This window comes from Amphibalanus amphitrite, unplaced genomic scaffold (assembly GCF_019059575.1).
Source record: "Amphibalanus amphitrite isolate SeventyFive unplaced genomic scaffold, NRLGWU_Aamphi_draft 000483F_arrow, whole genome shotgun sequence".
NCBI lineage: Eukaryota > Metazoa > Arthropoda > Thecostraca > Balanomorpha > Balanidae > Amphibalanus > Amphibalanus amphitrite.
In genome coordinates, this window is record NW_024881977.1 from 113,917 (window position 1) to 129,649 (window position 15,733).

A 15,733-nucleotide genomic window follows, 5' to 3' on the forward strand; every position below is an offset into this window, starting at 1 on the left:
CTCAGGGGCCCCAACCGGCGTCTGAGGGTCTCACACCGGTCTCTGGTGGCCTTATTTCTGTCTCTGGTGTCCCAAGACGAACCTTTAGGTGCCAATGAGGGACCCGCACTGGCTGCTGAAGACCCGATGCCGGCCTCTAAGGGCCTGCATTGGCCTCTTGGCCTTTGAGGGCCCTCTGCTGGCCTCTGGGGCCCAACGACAGCTCATGCCGGTCTTTTAGGGCCCCACGCTGACCTCTGAGGGCCCATGTTGGCCTGTAATGAGTAAGGACCCACATTAGCCTCTGAGAGCCCAACTCGGTCTCTGATGGTCTCAAACTACTGGCCTTTGTAGTTTCCAGGCCCTGTATTGGTCTCTGAGGGCCCTAAACTGGCCTCTACGTGAAAACATACATGGGTGGGTTTCTGAAGATCAGAGGGCACGGTTCCCTCCAGTGCACGCCAAGGGTTTTGAATTTGACAAAAGCTGTGCTCATACGGGATGGTTTTATCAGGGTATAATGGGATGATTTTCGAAAAAATTAAAATATTTCATCCAGCGCTTTTCAAATGCGAGCTTGGGAACCAAAATATAGCCAAATTACAAAATAAATGAGATTTTTCGCGAGGAAAATTGAACGTTTTGCATCATTTAGTCGTCTTTTAGAAGTGCCAGAATGGTCCTGTATATCTCCAATTTATGCTGAGAGCTGAGAGCTCGGAACCTGTGGGGGTCTCCAAAGGTCGGGGTACCTACGCTCTCCTGCCGCCACACAACTAGGTACCTATATGGGTAAATGTCATAGTCTGAAAATGCTCTCTGGGTTTCACATGCTTGTTCAAAGCAAGAGGTATCTGTACTTTTCCGAATTGTTTTATAGTGGTAAGGTCATGAATCCGCGTGCCTGACCTTCCAGTATATGTACCTATGCTACACCGATCCGTCGTCATGGTGCAGTGGCCCGACCGGTGGAAGCACCGTGGGACGGGAAATGGAACTGGTGATTTTGCCTTAAATTGAGCTTAAATATTTCACGTAAGAATGAGATGGACGAAACATAAGTAGTGCCAACTGTGCGGCGCCTCGTGGACGTAAAAAATTAGCCGATCACGCCCCCCCCCCCCCTCCCGGTGACGGATAAATGTTATGTCCCGCGAGTGTGACTTTGGCCCCCCTTTTGCTAGCGGCTGCGACCGCCAGTGCAAGTAATGGATGATCCAGGATGCGTGGGGGTAAAAAAAAATCATTTGATATGACCAGGACAGCAATTTATGCTAGTCCGTGACATCATCGACAGGAATTTTCCCGTTGAATAAGCATACATAGTGCGACATTTGTTCCGCCTTGATGGGTATCGGATTCGGTTTTGGTGAGGAATTACCTGCGTTTAAGCTCTGAACAACATCCATGATTTCAAATGGCGCGTGAGGCAATATGGTGCATTGGCTCATTGAATAAATAAACTGCCTTGCGGATTTCAAGTAAGTTCCCCGTTGGTTGTTCGGGAAATTTGTCGAAGTAGACGAAACGTATGTTACTTGTCTTATGATATCAGCAGGTCAGTCTGATGTCCGGCCATTCACACCAGCAGCTGATAACGCCTATCAAGGGTCATCCCGATGTAAAATTCAGATGCGGACGGCACTCTTATTTTGCATGTAGCCGTTGGGACTTAAATTGCATTATAGTGGCGTGGCGGGTTCTTTTAAGTGGTTGTTGACCTGAACTTCAACATTTTATGCACATCCATTTGCGTCCCACGGCTTTCCACCACGATTGTTTTCCCTCATGAGCCTCTCACGTCCCAACCCTTTACTTTCTAACGGCGGTAGTTCAGGGGTAGGGCACACCAGGGTCACCGTCTCGTCTCTCCTCCTCTCCCTCTCCCTCCCTCTCCCTCTCCCTCTCCCTCTCCCTCTCCCTCTCCCTCTCCCTCTCCCACAGGGTCCGGCTCTCCCTCCATGTTCGGGAGTACGGTGGGCGAGCGGTGTGGGAGGTGTGGCGACTCGCCAGCCGCCCGGCCCCCGTGCGGGGTCACACAGGTCACACGGGTCTCACTCTCATCCCCCGGGGGCACCTTACTCACCGTCGGGTGCAGCAGTGAGGCGATCGAGTGTGGACTGCTGAGCTCATCGAACAGTGGCACGCCGTGGCCGGTCAGCTTCAGAAAGGTGCCGAGCAGAGACGTGGAGGCCACCTTGTTCACCAGACAGGCCATCGTTTTGTGCGGCGGCACCACGGTGAAATGGGACACCTTGATGGTCTCGACTGGACCACCTGTGGGCAGACGGACGGATGGGCGTCAGGGGATGGGAAAGGTGCGTGTGGTGGCGCCCACAGCTGCGGCAAACACTCTCATAAACAAAAGGACTCAATGGGGTGGAGCGGCACAGTGCAGGGTAATCAGCCGTTTCCCAGAAAATGGCCGGCCGGGAGGTCACAGAACCAGTGTCTATGAGGTCAGAGATATCACGTTCAAATGTTAGTGCATAACAACTCACAAGTCAGATCTAGATTAGCTTCATTTGGGTCACGCCGGACGCCAATGGGAGCTCCTTGAGGGTCCTATACGTGTTTGCACATGTAATTATTGTTGATATAGTGGCGCATTAGCCAATTGGCAGCGTGTCTAAAAGCCACTCGTGAGTCGTTCAGACAAGTTCGTGAGCGAGTGCGTTGCGTAAGTTGGCCTCACCGCAGGGGCGAGACCCCAGCCCCCGCCCCGGCGTCTCTTGGGTCATGTTCGCCCACTGGGGACGCATACTGGGGCGTGGGAAGGGAACCCAAACGCCGTTATCAGACAGGTGCTGGATGGTAATCTATTTTCAGACGTTGCATCACGCCGCAGCGAATTACACGCAACTGGCTGCTAGCTTCAAGTGCTAGTCACACAATAACTGGTTTTGCAACATGTGAACGCATCCGACCAGCGCGGTGCCTGGTTTCCTGCGTGTGTGCGTGTACCGATGCGCTCTCGAAAACAACATTGACGTGTATGTATAGTGTATACGTTACATGGATGGTTTCTCAATGCGGCACAACTTGATCTCTGAGGGTTCGGGCTATATCCCCAAGCTCTGAAGGGTATAATTTGACCGCCTTAAAAGGTCACAGGCATAGACCTAGACCTTCCTAGGTAAAGACCCATGCAATATGCATAGGCCGGTCTGTTGGGTCAAACATCGATCGGATATTGAAATCAACTTTTTAAACTTTTTAACTTTTTAGCCAGAACGCTCGGCCGTGGCCAATAAGTTGAACCCCCCCCCCCCCCCCCAAAAAAAAAATGAAGGAAATCGTGCCTGCAGCGAGACACATCCTCTCGATCTTCATCAATCAACTGAGGCCACCATTTTGACAAACATCTTGTAATCTCAGACTGTGATTTGTTTGTTTGCGCGTTCAGATGAATCCCAACTGCGAACCAGGCTATACACGTCGGGCCGTCAGATGGGATGATAACGGATGGGTCGGCTTGATTGACGACTGGAGTGGAACGACAAACAGCTGGTAACTCCCCCCCCCCCCCCCTTCCCTGCCTCCTCCACTGCACCCAATTTCTTTGGTGCAGTTTATTCAAGACCAAGTCTCTCCTTAGCTCGTGCGTGAGCAACTGTCGTCATCATTCTTCATTCTTCATCGTCCGTCTCCGTCTCTCTCTCGGTTCCATCTCTCCCATCTGCTTCCCTGTTCCCGTCCCTTTCCGTTTCCTTCCCCCATTCCATTCCTTCCGGAATGTGCGTGCGGGTCGACCCAGATCTACGCACGCTGAGTGCGGAACTCGATAACCACAGAGCGATAAGAGGAGACGGCGCGAAACGCGGATGGAACCGGCTCCGCGGCCCTGGCTCTCCATACAGCGCCTTACACGCTGAACGGTCAACGGCTGCGCTAGTGGATAACGCGAGTCCGAGTAGGGGAGAGTGGGGCAAAGCGGCCACCCTAACGCTTCTCACGATGCCAACGCTTGATTTTTAAACTTGGGAAGATTCTTTCTATACCAATGTGATCCCTAGTAAGTTGCCTTTTATTTCAACTGCGTTTTATTTCCAAAGGCGTTCACATATGAAAGATATTGACAAAACTTTAAACCTATGCATATTGGCCACTTTGCCCCATACCCTGGGGCAAAGCGGCCACCGGCGTCTTCTCAAGTCCCGATATGAGAAACAAAATAGTTGCCTCGTGTACGACTAGTGTATTTGATGGTGACAAGGTTAATCGAGGATGGATGTTTACTTTATCATCTTCCACCTGTAGGTAAACAAAGAAAGGATTTTCATGAAAATAAACATTTAATTGCATTATTTGGTAACTCATGCAACTGAAAAGTGGCCAAGATGAATGCATGACGACACATTTCAATGTAAATAATGTTTTTATCCAGATGGAAGCAACTTATGGCCAATTGGGGGGGGGGGGGGTGGCCACTTTGCCCCGGCCACTTTGCCCCGCGCATACCGTCCGAGACAAAAATATTCCAGCTTAGCTATTAGTGGGGTAAAAAACATTAAAATTCGTAGAATACATGTACGATAACCATGCAATGCATGGACAAGAACGCTTATAAAAATTCCAAAACGGTTATGGAATAACATAACATTTAAAAATTGTAAACATAGTTGGTAACCTGGCAAGAAATGCTTTTCCGTGTTTCACAGAACAATGGTGATGGGCCTGAAACCCTGGTTTGGCTCATTCGAACGACCGTGAAGAGAAGTATAATTGGAAACCATAAATTGGAACTGACGCCAGCTATGAAGGGCTAAAACGATGGGTGGCCGCTTTGCCCCGGGTGGCCGCTTTGCCCCACTCTCCCCTACCCGTTAATACCTACCTTTTAATATGCAGGGAGTCTGTGACTTCCGAGACGTAAATTAATCGGGAAGGATGACGCCAGTGGGTCCTGTTTTGGGTTGCATATGAACTGGCCATGGGTGGTAAGAAGACGGTGTCTGAATGTATGAATTCCTTTTGTCAAACGCTGAAGGGCAAGAGGAAGACGAGGGAGTTGAGAAGAGGCAGAAAGGTGTGGATAAGGCCAAGGAGAGAGGGAGATGAAAGGGTGGATAAACAGAGGCATCAGGCAGATCCAGATGAGAGAGGGAGAGAGACGCAAGAGTCGGGAAGAAGAACTAAGCTGGGCATTGGGCAAGGAGAAACGGAGATGAAAGGGCGGAGAAAGAGAGGAAGATTAGTTAGGCTGATGCACATCAGACACCACAGTAGGAAGCCGGACGCTTCGAGAATGCTGACACAGATGAGTCAGCGCTCCTCATTGTGATTGTATACGGCCCTCCGCATCCCGAGTCGTGAGGGAGAGCGCCGGCACAGAAAACCACCGACGTAAACGCCCAACTCATGCCGTTCCATGGTGCAGCTTTCCCGTGGTAACGGTAAAGGAGGCAGCCGTGGCGACCTACATCGTGACCGTGATGGGTCACTGGAATAAAATAAATACAAATCACCGCGTTTTTTGCCTTGTCGAAGATGGCTTGCTCGGTCATGTTCACGGGCCCGGCTTTAGCTTCAGGTTAGAGGGACAGGGCGGGTCACCCGGGACGGGTTGCCCCACACCCTGAGGGGCGGGGCTCCGTGATCTGGTGCAATGGGGACTGGATGACCAAGTAAGGGCGGCCGTGCGGGTCAGTCGTGAGGCCGTGACGGCCAAAGGCACCGTCTAACGGTTACCGGCGTCAGACTCACCGCCCACCGTCAGGCGCCCACCGACCGTCAATGGACGGACTGTCTGAACTGTGAACGGGCCGGGCCAGGGCCAGACGTTCAGAGGTGGGCGTAATGGACGTTACTTTCACCCTGCAGCGATTGATTAGCTCCAGTAAGAGCAATCTCATGACGATGGGCACGTCCGAAAGTACTGCATTGTGTTTAGTTACATGCCAGAGAGTACGTTTGCCGAGCACGGCACCTGAGTTATCCGCCAAAAAAGTCGACAACTGCGACAAAACACACCTAAACGTGACTGAAGGTTGAGACTTCCAGCCAGTGAATGCCGATAGACATTCACTGGCAAGTGACAGTACGTACTGCCGCCTGCCGTTCCTTCACGATGACTGCGAACATAAAACCATGACCGAGCCTTTCAATATCATCTGCCTGAAAAACTGCAACCCGCTGCGACTGACGACAGGTGGTGGACACTTCGAGGCTCAGGGATCGCCCCCGGCCGGCGACCGGCACGACGGCCGTCTCCTGTCGTCGTGCCGGTCCAACGACGCGTTGTCCGCGGTCACCCGCTCCCACATGACCCCGCTCCGGGAGGGGAGGGGGGGAGGGAACCGGTGCGGCGCGGCAAAAACGCAGAGGCCGGAGCGGGTCAGCGGCCGCCGAGCGCCGGGGCAGAGGATGGGAGCTGGGTAGAGGATCGGAGGTGGACCGTCACGGTTGGCCAGTAGGGTATATAGGGCCTTGGCCAGTAGAGGCTGGAGACGATCATGGTCGGCAGTCGGCACCCGGCAGCGAATGAAGAGGGGCTAGAAAGCGTTGATAATAATTCATGAGTGACTTTCAGAAGATCGCAGGTCAAGCGTCATACAAAAAGTCAATCCACTGTCTGTCGGTAAATAGTTTCGCTAACTTGGCGCTGTCCAATATGCGGGCAGGCAAAGTACCGATGCAGCTAGGTATTCCCAGCTGCTACTATACAGTAGGTACCCGTAAGATCAATGACCTCTCATGCTAGTCCCGGTATAGGCACTTATGCAGTGATCAGGATTTCGTTCCACACAGCATATGTCCTCGTCCTGCATAAGAAATCAGCAATGCTCGACCACAACAGCCGTATGGTGGTCTCAACTCTCAGCCCTGTCCTCACTAGCTGGCCAGACCGGTCTCTAGACTCTCTAGTGACGTATTGCATGGTTTGACCCATGAAAACCGACTTCACCGGTCAACTTGACCGATTCGAGAACTGCCTGATTCATCCAGCCGTGTCGGGTAACTAGGACGTGGGGTAACTTTAAACCACATACTTCCTAGTCGTGGAGGATCTAAATCCCGCGTGAGGAAGCTGGCTCGACCGGTCCGGTCGAGTGCTATGACCCGACCTCCTCTCACCAGCGTGATCGCTGACCGCTCAGCCAGTCTGGGCGAGCATCAGAGTCGTCAGCGCCGCATTCCGACTCATTCAATGAATCGGGTGATGAGCCGTATATGTATGGGTTTTATATATGCCATGGCGATTGCTGTAGGGTACCACCGGTTAGTGACCGTGGCGATGTGTGCCGTTGACCAGTCCACTGACCCATGGTTGGTGGTTATATGCTCGGTGGTACGGTGGTAACCGCAGCATAGGGTCGTCTTCCTCATCCACCGAGCGTGTGAAATTCCCACGTTTTATTCCCTGGGCAGAAGCTAATGTCAAGCCGCGCGGTTGTCATCGGACAACGCGAAGACCGCAAGCACAAGTTTTTGCGTTTCGAGGCCACATGAGCCACTGATCCATAGTGATTGCTGGCAATCACTATGTGCACTGTGCACTGTGCAATGCGTCATGGCCACTGGCTAGAAATATGTCAACATATATTTACTGGGTAACTAACTAGGTATATGAGTAAACACGAGGCAGGGTCTCAGGGGACCGGGTTAATTAGGAGTGGCCCTATTCACAACATTGTGAGGGAGAGTGATGGGGCTAAAGAGGGGCTAAAGAAGAGAGAGAGAGAGAGAGAGAGAGAGAGAGAGAGAGAGAGAGAGAGAGAGAGAGAGAGAGAGAGAGAGAGAGAGAGAGAGAGACGAGACGAGACGAGACGAGACGAGACTAACTGAAACAGTGCGCGACTAACCGAGACGAGAGTGCAGACGGACGGATGGGCAGAGGGCGAGACGAGAGTCGTGACCACACCCACTGCCCGTCTGGCGCCTACGAGCTAATTAACCTCCGAGCCTACGTCGTACACCGAGCATTGGCACGACCTCAGCAGAGACGTGAGGCGCCCGGTGCCAACCACCAACCAAGGCCAGGCATGGAGCGAACGGTGAGCTCGTGCACACTACCCAAGCTCGTGTATTCGTCAGACGGAGCCAGAGGCGGCGGTGATTAGACCCCCGGCAATGTTTTGCAACTGACATAACATGACAGCTGGTGCCCAGACAAACAGCTGGCCGTCGTGCAGAGAAACCTGAGCTTTGGGCGAGGGAGAGCGAGCAAGCGTGAGGGGAAAGGAGAAGAGGGAATGAAGCATCACGAAGAGATTGAGTACAGATAAAAAAGAGGGATGAAGACCTTCGCCCGTTTGTCATAATCAAACAATCTAATGTTATTATACACACCTCGGTGGGAAGGTATAAGGGAAAAAATTGGTTTTAGGGCTTCACTGTTTGTTATAAAATAGAACCAGGTGATATATAATTGCCCTATTTAGTTAAAATTCTGAAAAATTATGTAGAGCATGCCTATGCAATTGCATGCGTGTACGGAAGCAATGCATCACGCATCCATGCATCCATCAAAGAAATAACTCTCAGATTAGGGAAAAAATAGCGGCTACCAAATATGACACTGTTCGCATTCCTACGATTCAAAAGACGGACTCGTTATATAACAGGTTTTTTTCTGAACTTGACTAATTAAAAACGGTCGACTGTCTACAATCACGCGACACTGCGACTACGCGTCGACTCACGCGGTTTCTCAGAACCTTTCCATCAGAGGACCCGACCACAGGCACACCTGACAGTGTGTGGGCGAGGGACGACCAGTACTACCACCCGGGGCGACCCAGGCCACCGTTCCCCCGTACCCGTCACCCACGCTCGCCGATCAGTTCAGCTCGGCCGCCGGTCGGTGCGTAGGAGCTCGCCTGCTAACTACAGGCTCTACGGGCGACGAGGACGGGCCTTCAAGGTCGGCGGACGGGCGCAAAAAGCGGACGGTGCCGCCTGGATGCCGACAACAGGATGTCGAGACGCGCACAATGGATACATCGGGTGTATACCGGCGGCCGGACGCGGGGCGGGACGGGACAGAGACTACTAGAGCCCAGCCGAATAGACGGTCAAATACGGTAACACGGTGACCGGGATACACTATTTGTTTTTAGTAGAAGCCAAAATACTCGTTCGCTAGGAAATGTGACACGACGGGGACGCGGATAATCGGTTATACCTACCTACTTCCTGTGGATTCACGGTCTACATACAGTTATAGCCATGTTGGCACGATATCGGATTTGGTCGGTCTCGGTGGGAATCTAGAGACGATGGGAAAATGCGAGGGAAATTGAGATGATTTGGGGGAGGGCGGATATGAATGGTCGTCTGTAAATGTTGTAACGGGCTTCATTCGGCAGTGCCTGAACCCGTAGCCGGTAGTGTCTTTGATGCATAAATATATGCATGCATGCACCGCACGCAGCGTGTCTTACGTTTCATAACATTTAACATAGTGGGACCGAGGTATATTGCGTTTACGTAGGTATACGTGTTCTAAAACGATAGCAATTGAATGAGTGATAATTTGTACATAGAAGTTATTCTTAATTCGGAATACAACGAACGTAAACGTGAATATCTGACACGTTTTTGTGAGGAAGCATCATCAAAAGGTAAAAAAAAATCAATGAGATTGCGGTTTGCGCCTGTGCAGTGTGCACTGTGCAGCGCGCACTGGCAGGATGTAAACATTGATATTTCATCGGCACAAATATCATTGTGCACTTTTCGCGGTGCTGACGGACAGGCTCACGTTGCCGCACGCACATACAGCATCCTGACGGTAGGTAAAACGTGTCGTCCGCTGTAAATAACTCCTACACTCACCGGGGTCCGCGCTGCCGATGGCCAGCACACTCCTCTCGGTCGTATGTTTCGCCAGCTCCATTCCACGTGCCAAACACACTCGTTTCAGCCGGCGCCGGCGGGCGGCGTACAGGCGCTCGCGGGCCCTCAGCCAGCTCTCGGCCAGCGGTTCGACGTCCTCTGGGCGGACCCGCTCCAGCTCGTGGTCGTACCGATCAAACGCGCGCTCGTGCGGAACGTCCTCAGTTGGAGCGGAGTTTGTGGAGGGCGGGTCGGCGGCCGGCGCCGGCGCCGGCTCCTGACTGGGAGACGGTATGGGGACGTCCGATGGCTCCTCAGCCGCTGATGATGATGACACTATCACCGAGAGCAGGTCCCCAGACCCCACGGAAGACGGGCTAGGAGAAACGGGACGGCCGTCACTCGAGAATAGGTTCCGCGCTGCGCCGTAGAACTCCAGCCGCTGAGCGGGGCCAGCGGCGGCCGCAGGGCCGCCCCAGACCAGGTGATCGGAGTCGTGAGATGCCGTCCACGGTCCGGAGAGCAGCGCTCCGGCAGCCACAGTCAGCAGCAGAGCGGCGGCCAGAGGCCAGCGCCGCCACCGCGGTATTCTCACGGGCCACATAGCGGCGGAGGTGTCTCAAACGACCCGCACTCGCATCACGGCACACCGCCGCACCGGCCGGCCGAGCCGACGGACACGGACACGGGGCTCGTTCGCCGCCCGACGGGTCCGAGCTGCTGCTCCGCCGACGGCCGCGGAGTCACTGCCGCCCAGCCGCCGCTTGCCGGTCCGCCGCGCCGCCGCCTCCGGTCACGGCAGACAACGCGGCGGCGGCGGCGGCCGAGGTGTGTGTGGGCACGTAAACAGAGGTCACGACGTGGTCCGATCGGCGCAGACCAGCGAGGGTATCTCAAAGGGGCCCATTCGATTATCAATGCTCATAAAACTTGTTGGTTGAAATTAGAGAAAAATTGCGAGGTGTTTGAAAGTCAATCGTTGTCACTGGGATCGTGGAGCCTCAAACGATCAAAAATCGACTATAAGCGGACTGTCAATAAATAAAGTTAAGAAACTTCGTTAGACGGTTTAATTCTATTCGTACCGGCGGCTAGTGGCCCTTCCGCAATCACTTTGAGCGATTCTTAGCAAGGCTTTTAGCTACGTACAGGACAGGATCGGGGTTGGTAGGTATTGGTAAGGTGGATTGGAGGTGGGGTATGGCCATGGCGAGATCAGTCCTGGGCATGCTGGCTAGTTTTAACTCTTGTTATGAGTTATAACCAATTACAGCTAGTTCATTCAAGGATCCAACTTTGTTTACTAGGGATTCGGAAATAATTTGAGTGCTACTGGCCATGTTCATTGACTGTGAAAGTGGCGATTTGGCTTCTGTAGCTTTAAAGTACAGACTACAGAGCATAGAAGTTACACACGCACCGCGGTACATGAATTGTACCATTGCTTGGACCAGTTGGACGAGCATTCGGTATTGTTTGCTGCAAGGACTATGAATTTAGTGGCAGCGAGTCAAAGCAGTAGCTTTGCGACAGAAACAGCGCATCTGTTTCAAATAGGTTCAGTGAGTTTTAGGAATTTTCGTGGGAATTTTGATGTAATGGCGTGATAATAAAATTTGTTTTTTATTAAGTTTTTACGAATATAACTTCATTAATGTTGAGGCCAAGTTAAGACGCTAACAATGATCAGTACAAAGGGTAGGATGCTGGCAATTCGTAGTCGTACCCTATTTGCAATTATAACTCACAGCGAATTTTTTTGTCACGTTTTTGTGAAACCTAACTTTTGGTAGGGTGTCTTGCCGGTGTTTTTGTTAATTGGTAAGATATGAGATACCACCATGGATAAAATGCACAACTGGATTCGCTAGTGATTTAGTGAAAGATTAAGATATACGATGAGCAGTAATCGACACACATTTTGTACATTTTGTAGCTCTTAAGTATACGAGATAATACAAATGGATGGTTGCTGATGGCCCTGATGGGCTCATTGACATGTTGGTATGAAATATTGGCATTTATTTAGAACTTAGATGTTGTAACTCATATGCAAGGTTTCAAAATTCAAATTGAAATAAGCATCAGCCATCAAGATGAACTTAAACTGTCCCTATTAAAGGGACCCTCCCACCTTCAAAAAAGTTTATGAATTGGCATGAAAGTGATGTCGCTCGGTTCAGAAAGAGCGAAAACGAATGTCTACCAAATTTCAGTGAAAAATATTCACCGGTTTTCAAGATATTAGACTTTTACTTTTGTTTACTTTTTGGGATCTCCGCTGTTCCTAGCGACTTTATTTGGAAGCAATAGTTTGGCAGCTGAAAGTGCGGCACTTGATGAGCTAAGCAGCATAGACCACCGCGTGCTACAAAACGTTTTGTCAAACATTTAAAAATCGTTAGATATCTGCGCTGACGTCACACATTCAGAGGGGTATTCCTATGCATTAGCCCCTCTGAATCAAAATGCTGCAATTTTGAAATTCAATATTTCCGATTTAAGGCATTTCTCGATGTTGTGAGTGCCGAAACCGGTAATTGTGAGCCAGGGACCCCATTTTGGCTATCTCAACTCAAATCTAATGTTAAGGTGGGAGGGTCCCTTTAAGGGCCTATTTCGTCATTTGAATGACATTTTTGATTTTCAGAGACTTTGCTCCACTATCAAGGCCATTGATATATAGAAGTGCATACAATGGGGTCTTCAAACACAAGTCACTGTGAAGATTACACTGTATTGCCAGTTCACCAGCATGGTTCTCTTATGGGAAATGTTTGTGTACTCCTCAATGAAGAGTGGCCCAGGAGTACTACAGCCAGGTTAGTGAAATTAAGGACACTTCCTTGTACCTTGTAGAATACGAGTGCTTGAGGTGTTCTATACACCTGTTTTGCTCGCTCTTTGCTTGTATTTCTTAATCTTCTAACTTTCTAAGTGGTTACTCGTTTGTCTGTGATTCTTTATCAATATGACACATGACACCCATGTCCTGGTATTTCATTTGATATCAATCTCACTTAGCATTGAGACATGCTTTGACTTTGTGGATTCAGACATGTCCTTTTGAAACAGATGAAGACATCTGATATACAGACATCTGATGAATGTGTGGAAGGTATCATTTCCATCAAGCTTCTTCAGCATGCCAGCCTGCCTTGTCCAGAGCCATTCAATGACACAGTTACCCCGTTCTGCCAGGATGCGGACTCTGCAGGCCTCTTGTGAGGAGTTCCCTGCCTGCCTGGCGCTGGTGGAACAGTCTCGACCCGACACGGTCGTCGGCCACGCCAAGCTGTCTCCAGTGCCGGACCGGGACGACGCTCTGTTTGTCGAGTCTGGTGAGACTTCTCCCTGTCCGGAGGTCGGTTTCACTAATGGTGAACCAAATCAGGTTTCTTTCCTGCTCCTAGTCTTATGCTATAAGTGTCTGGAGTCCGATGATAATACCCTGAGTCTCATGATACTCACGGGAGTCCATTCAGGCGCCCAACCCTTCCCTGAGTACGATGAGACGACGCCTTCTTCCCTGCCCTGAGTTCGATGATACTGTCGGGAGTCTGATGATACTGCCAGGAGGCCGGTCAGGAGCCCCGTCCTGCCCAGTAGTCCGACCTGAGTCTGATGAGGCGTCTGCCGCGCTGTCTCGAGTGTGATGAGCCATTCCCTCTTTTTGTCGTGAGTACGGTGACTTTGGCACTAACTTGAGTCCAGCAAGGTGCCCCACTCTGACCCGATCGTTCCAGTGGCGCTCGGTTCAAACACGCCAATGGTGTTTACAGCTGTTTGTTTTAAGGTGTTGATATGTAACCTGGTGGTGCTGTGTGATGCATTGATATAATTGTAAAGTTTGCGTGCCTCTGGCTGATCGAATGTCGATGCTGATGGGTTACCCTTTTCGCAGTGGTTATATCGCCAAAACTACGGGGCAGAGGCCTAGGCAGGCATCTGATGCAGCTAGCAGAAGAGTATGCTGCCAGGTGAGTTACCTAATGTTAACTTTTTGACCCTACACGACAAAATATATCCAGTATGGTACAGCCCTCTGCAAATTGCGTAGTAGGTATTCTTTTTTCGACAAAACCGAGAATAAGGCGAATGCTATGCGATCGGTCATTCGGAAACCGTAACAGTAAGATGCGCGAGACTCCGCACCTTAGATTGGCATAATCATCGTATTCATTTTCCATCCATTTTGGCAACAAAACCCAAAAGTTTATATTTGCCCCCAAAACAAACTTTTGCATTTTGTTGCCACGCAAGGCGCATACTTTGTTTAGTGATAGACCTAATCGAAGGAGTGGAGTATGGCGCATCTATCTGCAGTGAGTTCCGACCGATTGATAGCATAGCCTTTGAGTTATTATCGGTATTAACGAAAAAAGAATACCTACCACGCAGTCTGCTGAGGGCTGTACATTTCAGATGACGTTGAAATGGAATCAAGCGACTTCAGCGTCCATTACATCGTACCATCTGCCACTGTCCAGTTTTGTATCGTATGCCACTGTCCTATGTTACGCATGTGACGATATCGACATAACCCACATTCACACATGTACTGCTGTGTGTTAGTTGCGGTACCTGACGGCGTGTTGTCCGTCGGTTCTGCCGTCAGCCGCGGCTGCCGTCAGCTCTACCTGAGCACACACGACAAGCAGCGGTTCTACGCGCGGCTGGGCTACACTCCGTGCGCGCCGGTGGCCACGTTCGGAGGCAGTCGGCGACTGCTGAAGGTGAGATAGACAAACCGAGTGAGCTAGTGATTACACCCTGACTAAAAGGGGTAACTGGGTCGGGCGCTGGAATGGAAGGAAGACTCTGACGTTGTTTTGTTCATTGTAAGCTCTTAAATTTTCTCGATACCCTTACCGCCGTTTTTTCTGCCACATCCTGTTGAGGCGGTCCCTGAAGTTGGTTCAGGGGCTACGATGCCTTCACGGCTTTACGACTTAGCGTCTGATATCCATGCTCTACATGTCCCACACCGTCCGCTTTAGGTCTCCTGAAGTCGCAAGAATGTTTCTAGAGCATGTCTGCTTGGCTTTGGTCAATTTCGCTTCAGACAAACTGGTTTGAGATCTGGGGAGTCGACTTACATATCTCTCTACCACTTTGCAGACAGCCGAGGCAGGCTCACCGCGTATCACCAGTCCTACCACTGACCGAACTGCAGCGAGCGGACCGCCCACCGCCCCTGCACCGCCTCCGCCACCGCCAGCGGGGGGCGGTGGCCCACCTCCACCCCCACCGCCCCCACCGCCCGCACCGACCGGTAAGCGACCAGCGCAGGACCAACCCAAGAAGGAGTTCATGATGAAAATGCTGGCGGATTGATGCTGGGATGCCGCGACTAGGTAATTCGGAGGGAAGACGTCTTCCCATAACTCATAGGTTGTTCCTACTGTTGTCTGTTATTGGACTGAGTGTTACCCCTCGTGCGCTTTCAGAGGGTGCCTTTTTAGGTGCGCCTGTGCGTTTTTACGGTGTAATTATGTGAAGTTGAATCACGTAACATTCGTTATTTGGGTAATTTATGAATCTGGATTAATAAGAGATGCTAACAGCATATCGTGCTTGGCATTTAAATTCTCTTCAATGATAGTACACTAAATTGTCTTTGCAATTTACAACAGGAAGGCAGGGAAACTATTATTCATGGCTGGTGTGGTCCTCCGCTGTGGTCTGTTACGTAAATGTGCCACTTGGACTGTGAAGTGTGCAGTGCCAAATTATTACTAAGGCCGGAGTCGTTTAAGCGTTTTTATATTTTACTGTTTTGCATTGCTCAATGTCCCACTTTTCTACTCATTTTTATGTGTGTTATACTAGTCGTGTCCATTTCTAGTCGCCCTAACTAGGCCAATAGTCAGGTCAGTCAGCAAGCAAATGGGTTGCTAATCCCCTTTATAGTCATTGTTTTTAACGACCAGATTTCAATACAAATTCTGCGAAAATGGTGCGACTAGGCTCT

At 50.8% G+C, this 15,733-nt stretch overlaps 2 protein-coding genes across 4 annotated transcripts in view; one reads left to right on the forward strand and one right to left on the reverse strand.

Moving 5' to 3' along the window:
* LOC122392346 (carbohydrate sulfotransferase 11-like) overlaps window positions 1-10,609 on the reverse strand; it is an 18,004-nt gene extending 7,395 nt beyond the window's left edge. Inside the window, exons 1-2 of the mRNA XM_043387123.1 lie at window positions 9,760-10,609; window positions 2,066-2,256 (exon numbers count right to left, since the gene is read on the reverse strand). Coding sequence (XP_043243058.1) covers window positions 2,066-2,256; window positions 9,760-10,363 — 795 coding nt within the window. The 5' untranslated portion in view covers window positions 10,364-10,609. The remainder of the gene's footprint in view (window positions 1-2,065; window positions 2,257-9,759) is intronic.
* Window positions 10,610-11,323: 714 nt separating this feature from the next.
* LOC122392351 (N-alpha-acetyltransferase 80-like) lies at window positions 11,324-15,720 on the forward strand. Of its 3 annotated transcripts, none has more exons than XM_043387133.1 (6): window positions 11,324-11,354; window positions 12,410-12,581; window positions 12,961-13,100; window positions 13,664-13,739; window positions 14,378-14,495; window positions 14,881-15,720. In XM_043387133.1, the coding sequence occupies exons 2-6, from the start codon at window positions 12,457-12,459 to the stop codon at window positions 15,094-15,096; spliced, it is 675 nt and encodes a 224-aa protein (XP_043243068.1). In that variant the 5' UTR covers window positions 11,324-11,354; window positions 12,410-12,456; the 3' UTR covers window positions 15,097-15,720. The 3 variants fall into 3 exon arrangements, with proteins under 3 accessions (XP_043243068.1, XP_043243067.1, XP_043243065.1); XM_043387132.1 differs by having other exon boundaries at window positions 11,348-11,580; XM_043387130.1 differs by lacking the exon at window positions 11,324-11,354 and adding an exon at window positions 11,370-11,457.
* The last annotated feature ends 13 nt before the right edge of the window (window positions 15,721-15,733 follow it).

Bases quoted from the DNA above. Each gene is read 5' to 3' on its own strand.
- LOC122392351 (XM_043387133.1), top strand. From the start codon at position 12,457: ATGGGGTCTTCAAACACAAGTCACTGTGAAGATTACACTGTATTGCCA. The intron at 12,582-12,960 runs GTTAGTGAAATT...CCGTTCTGCCAG, and splicing joins CCCAGGAGTACTACAGCCAG to GATGCGGACTCTGCAGGCCT. The intron at 14,496-14,880 runs GTGAGATAGACA...ACCACTTTGCAG, and splicing joins GCAGTCGGCGACTGCTGAAG to ACAGCCGAGGCAGGCTCACC.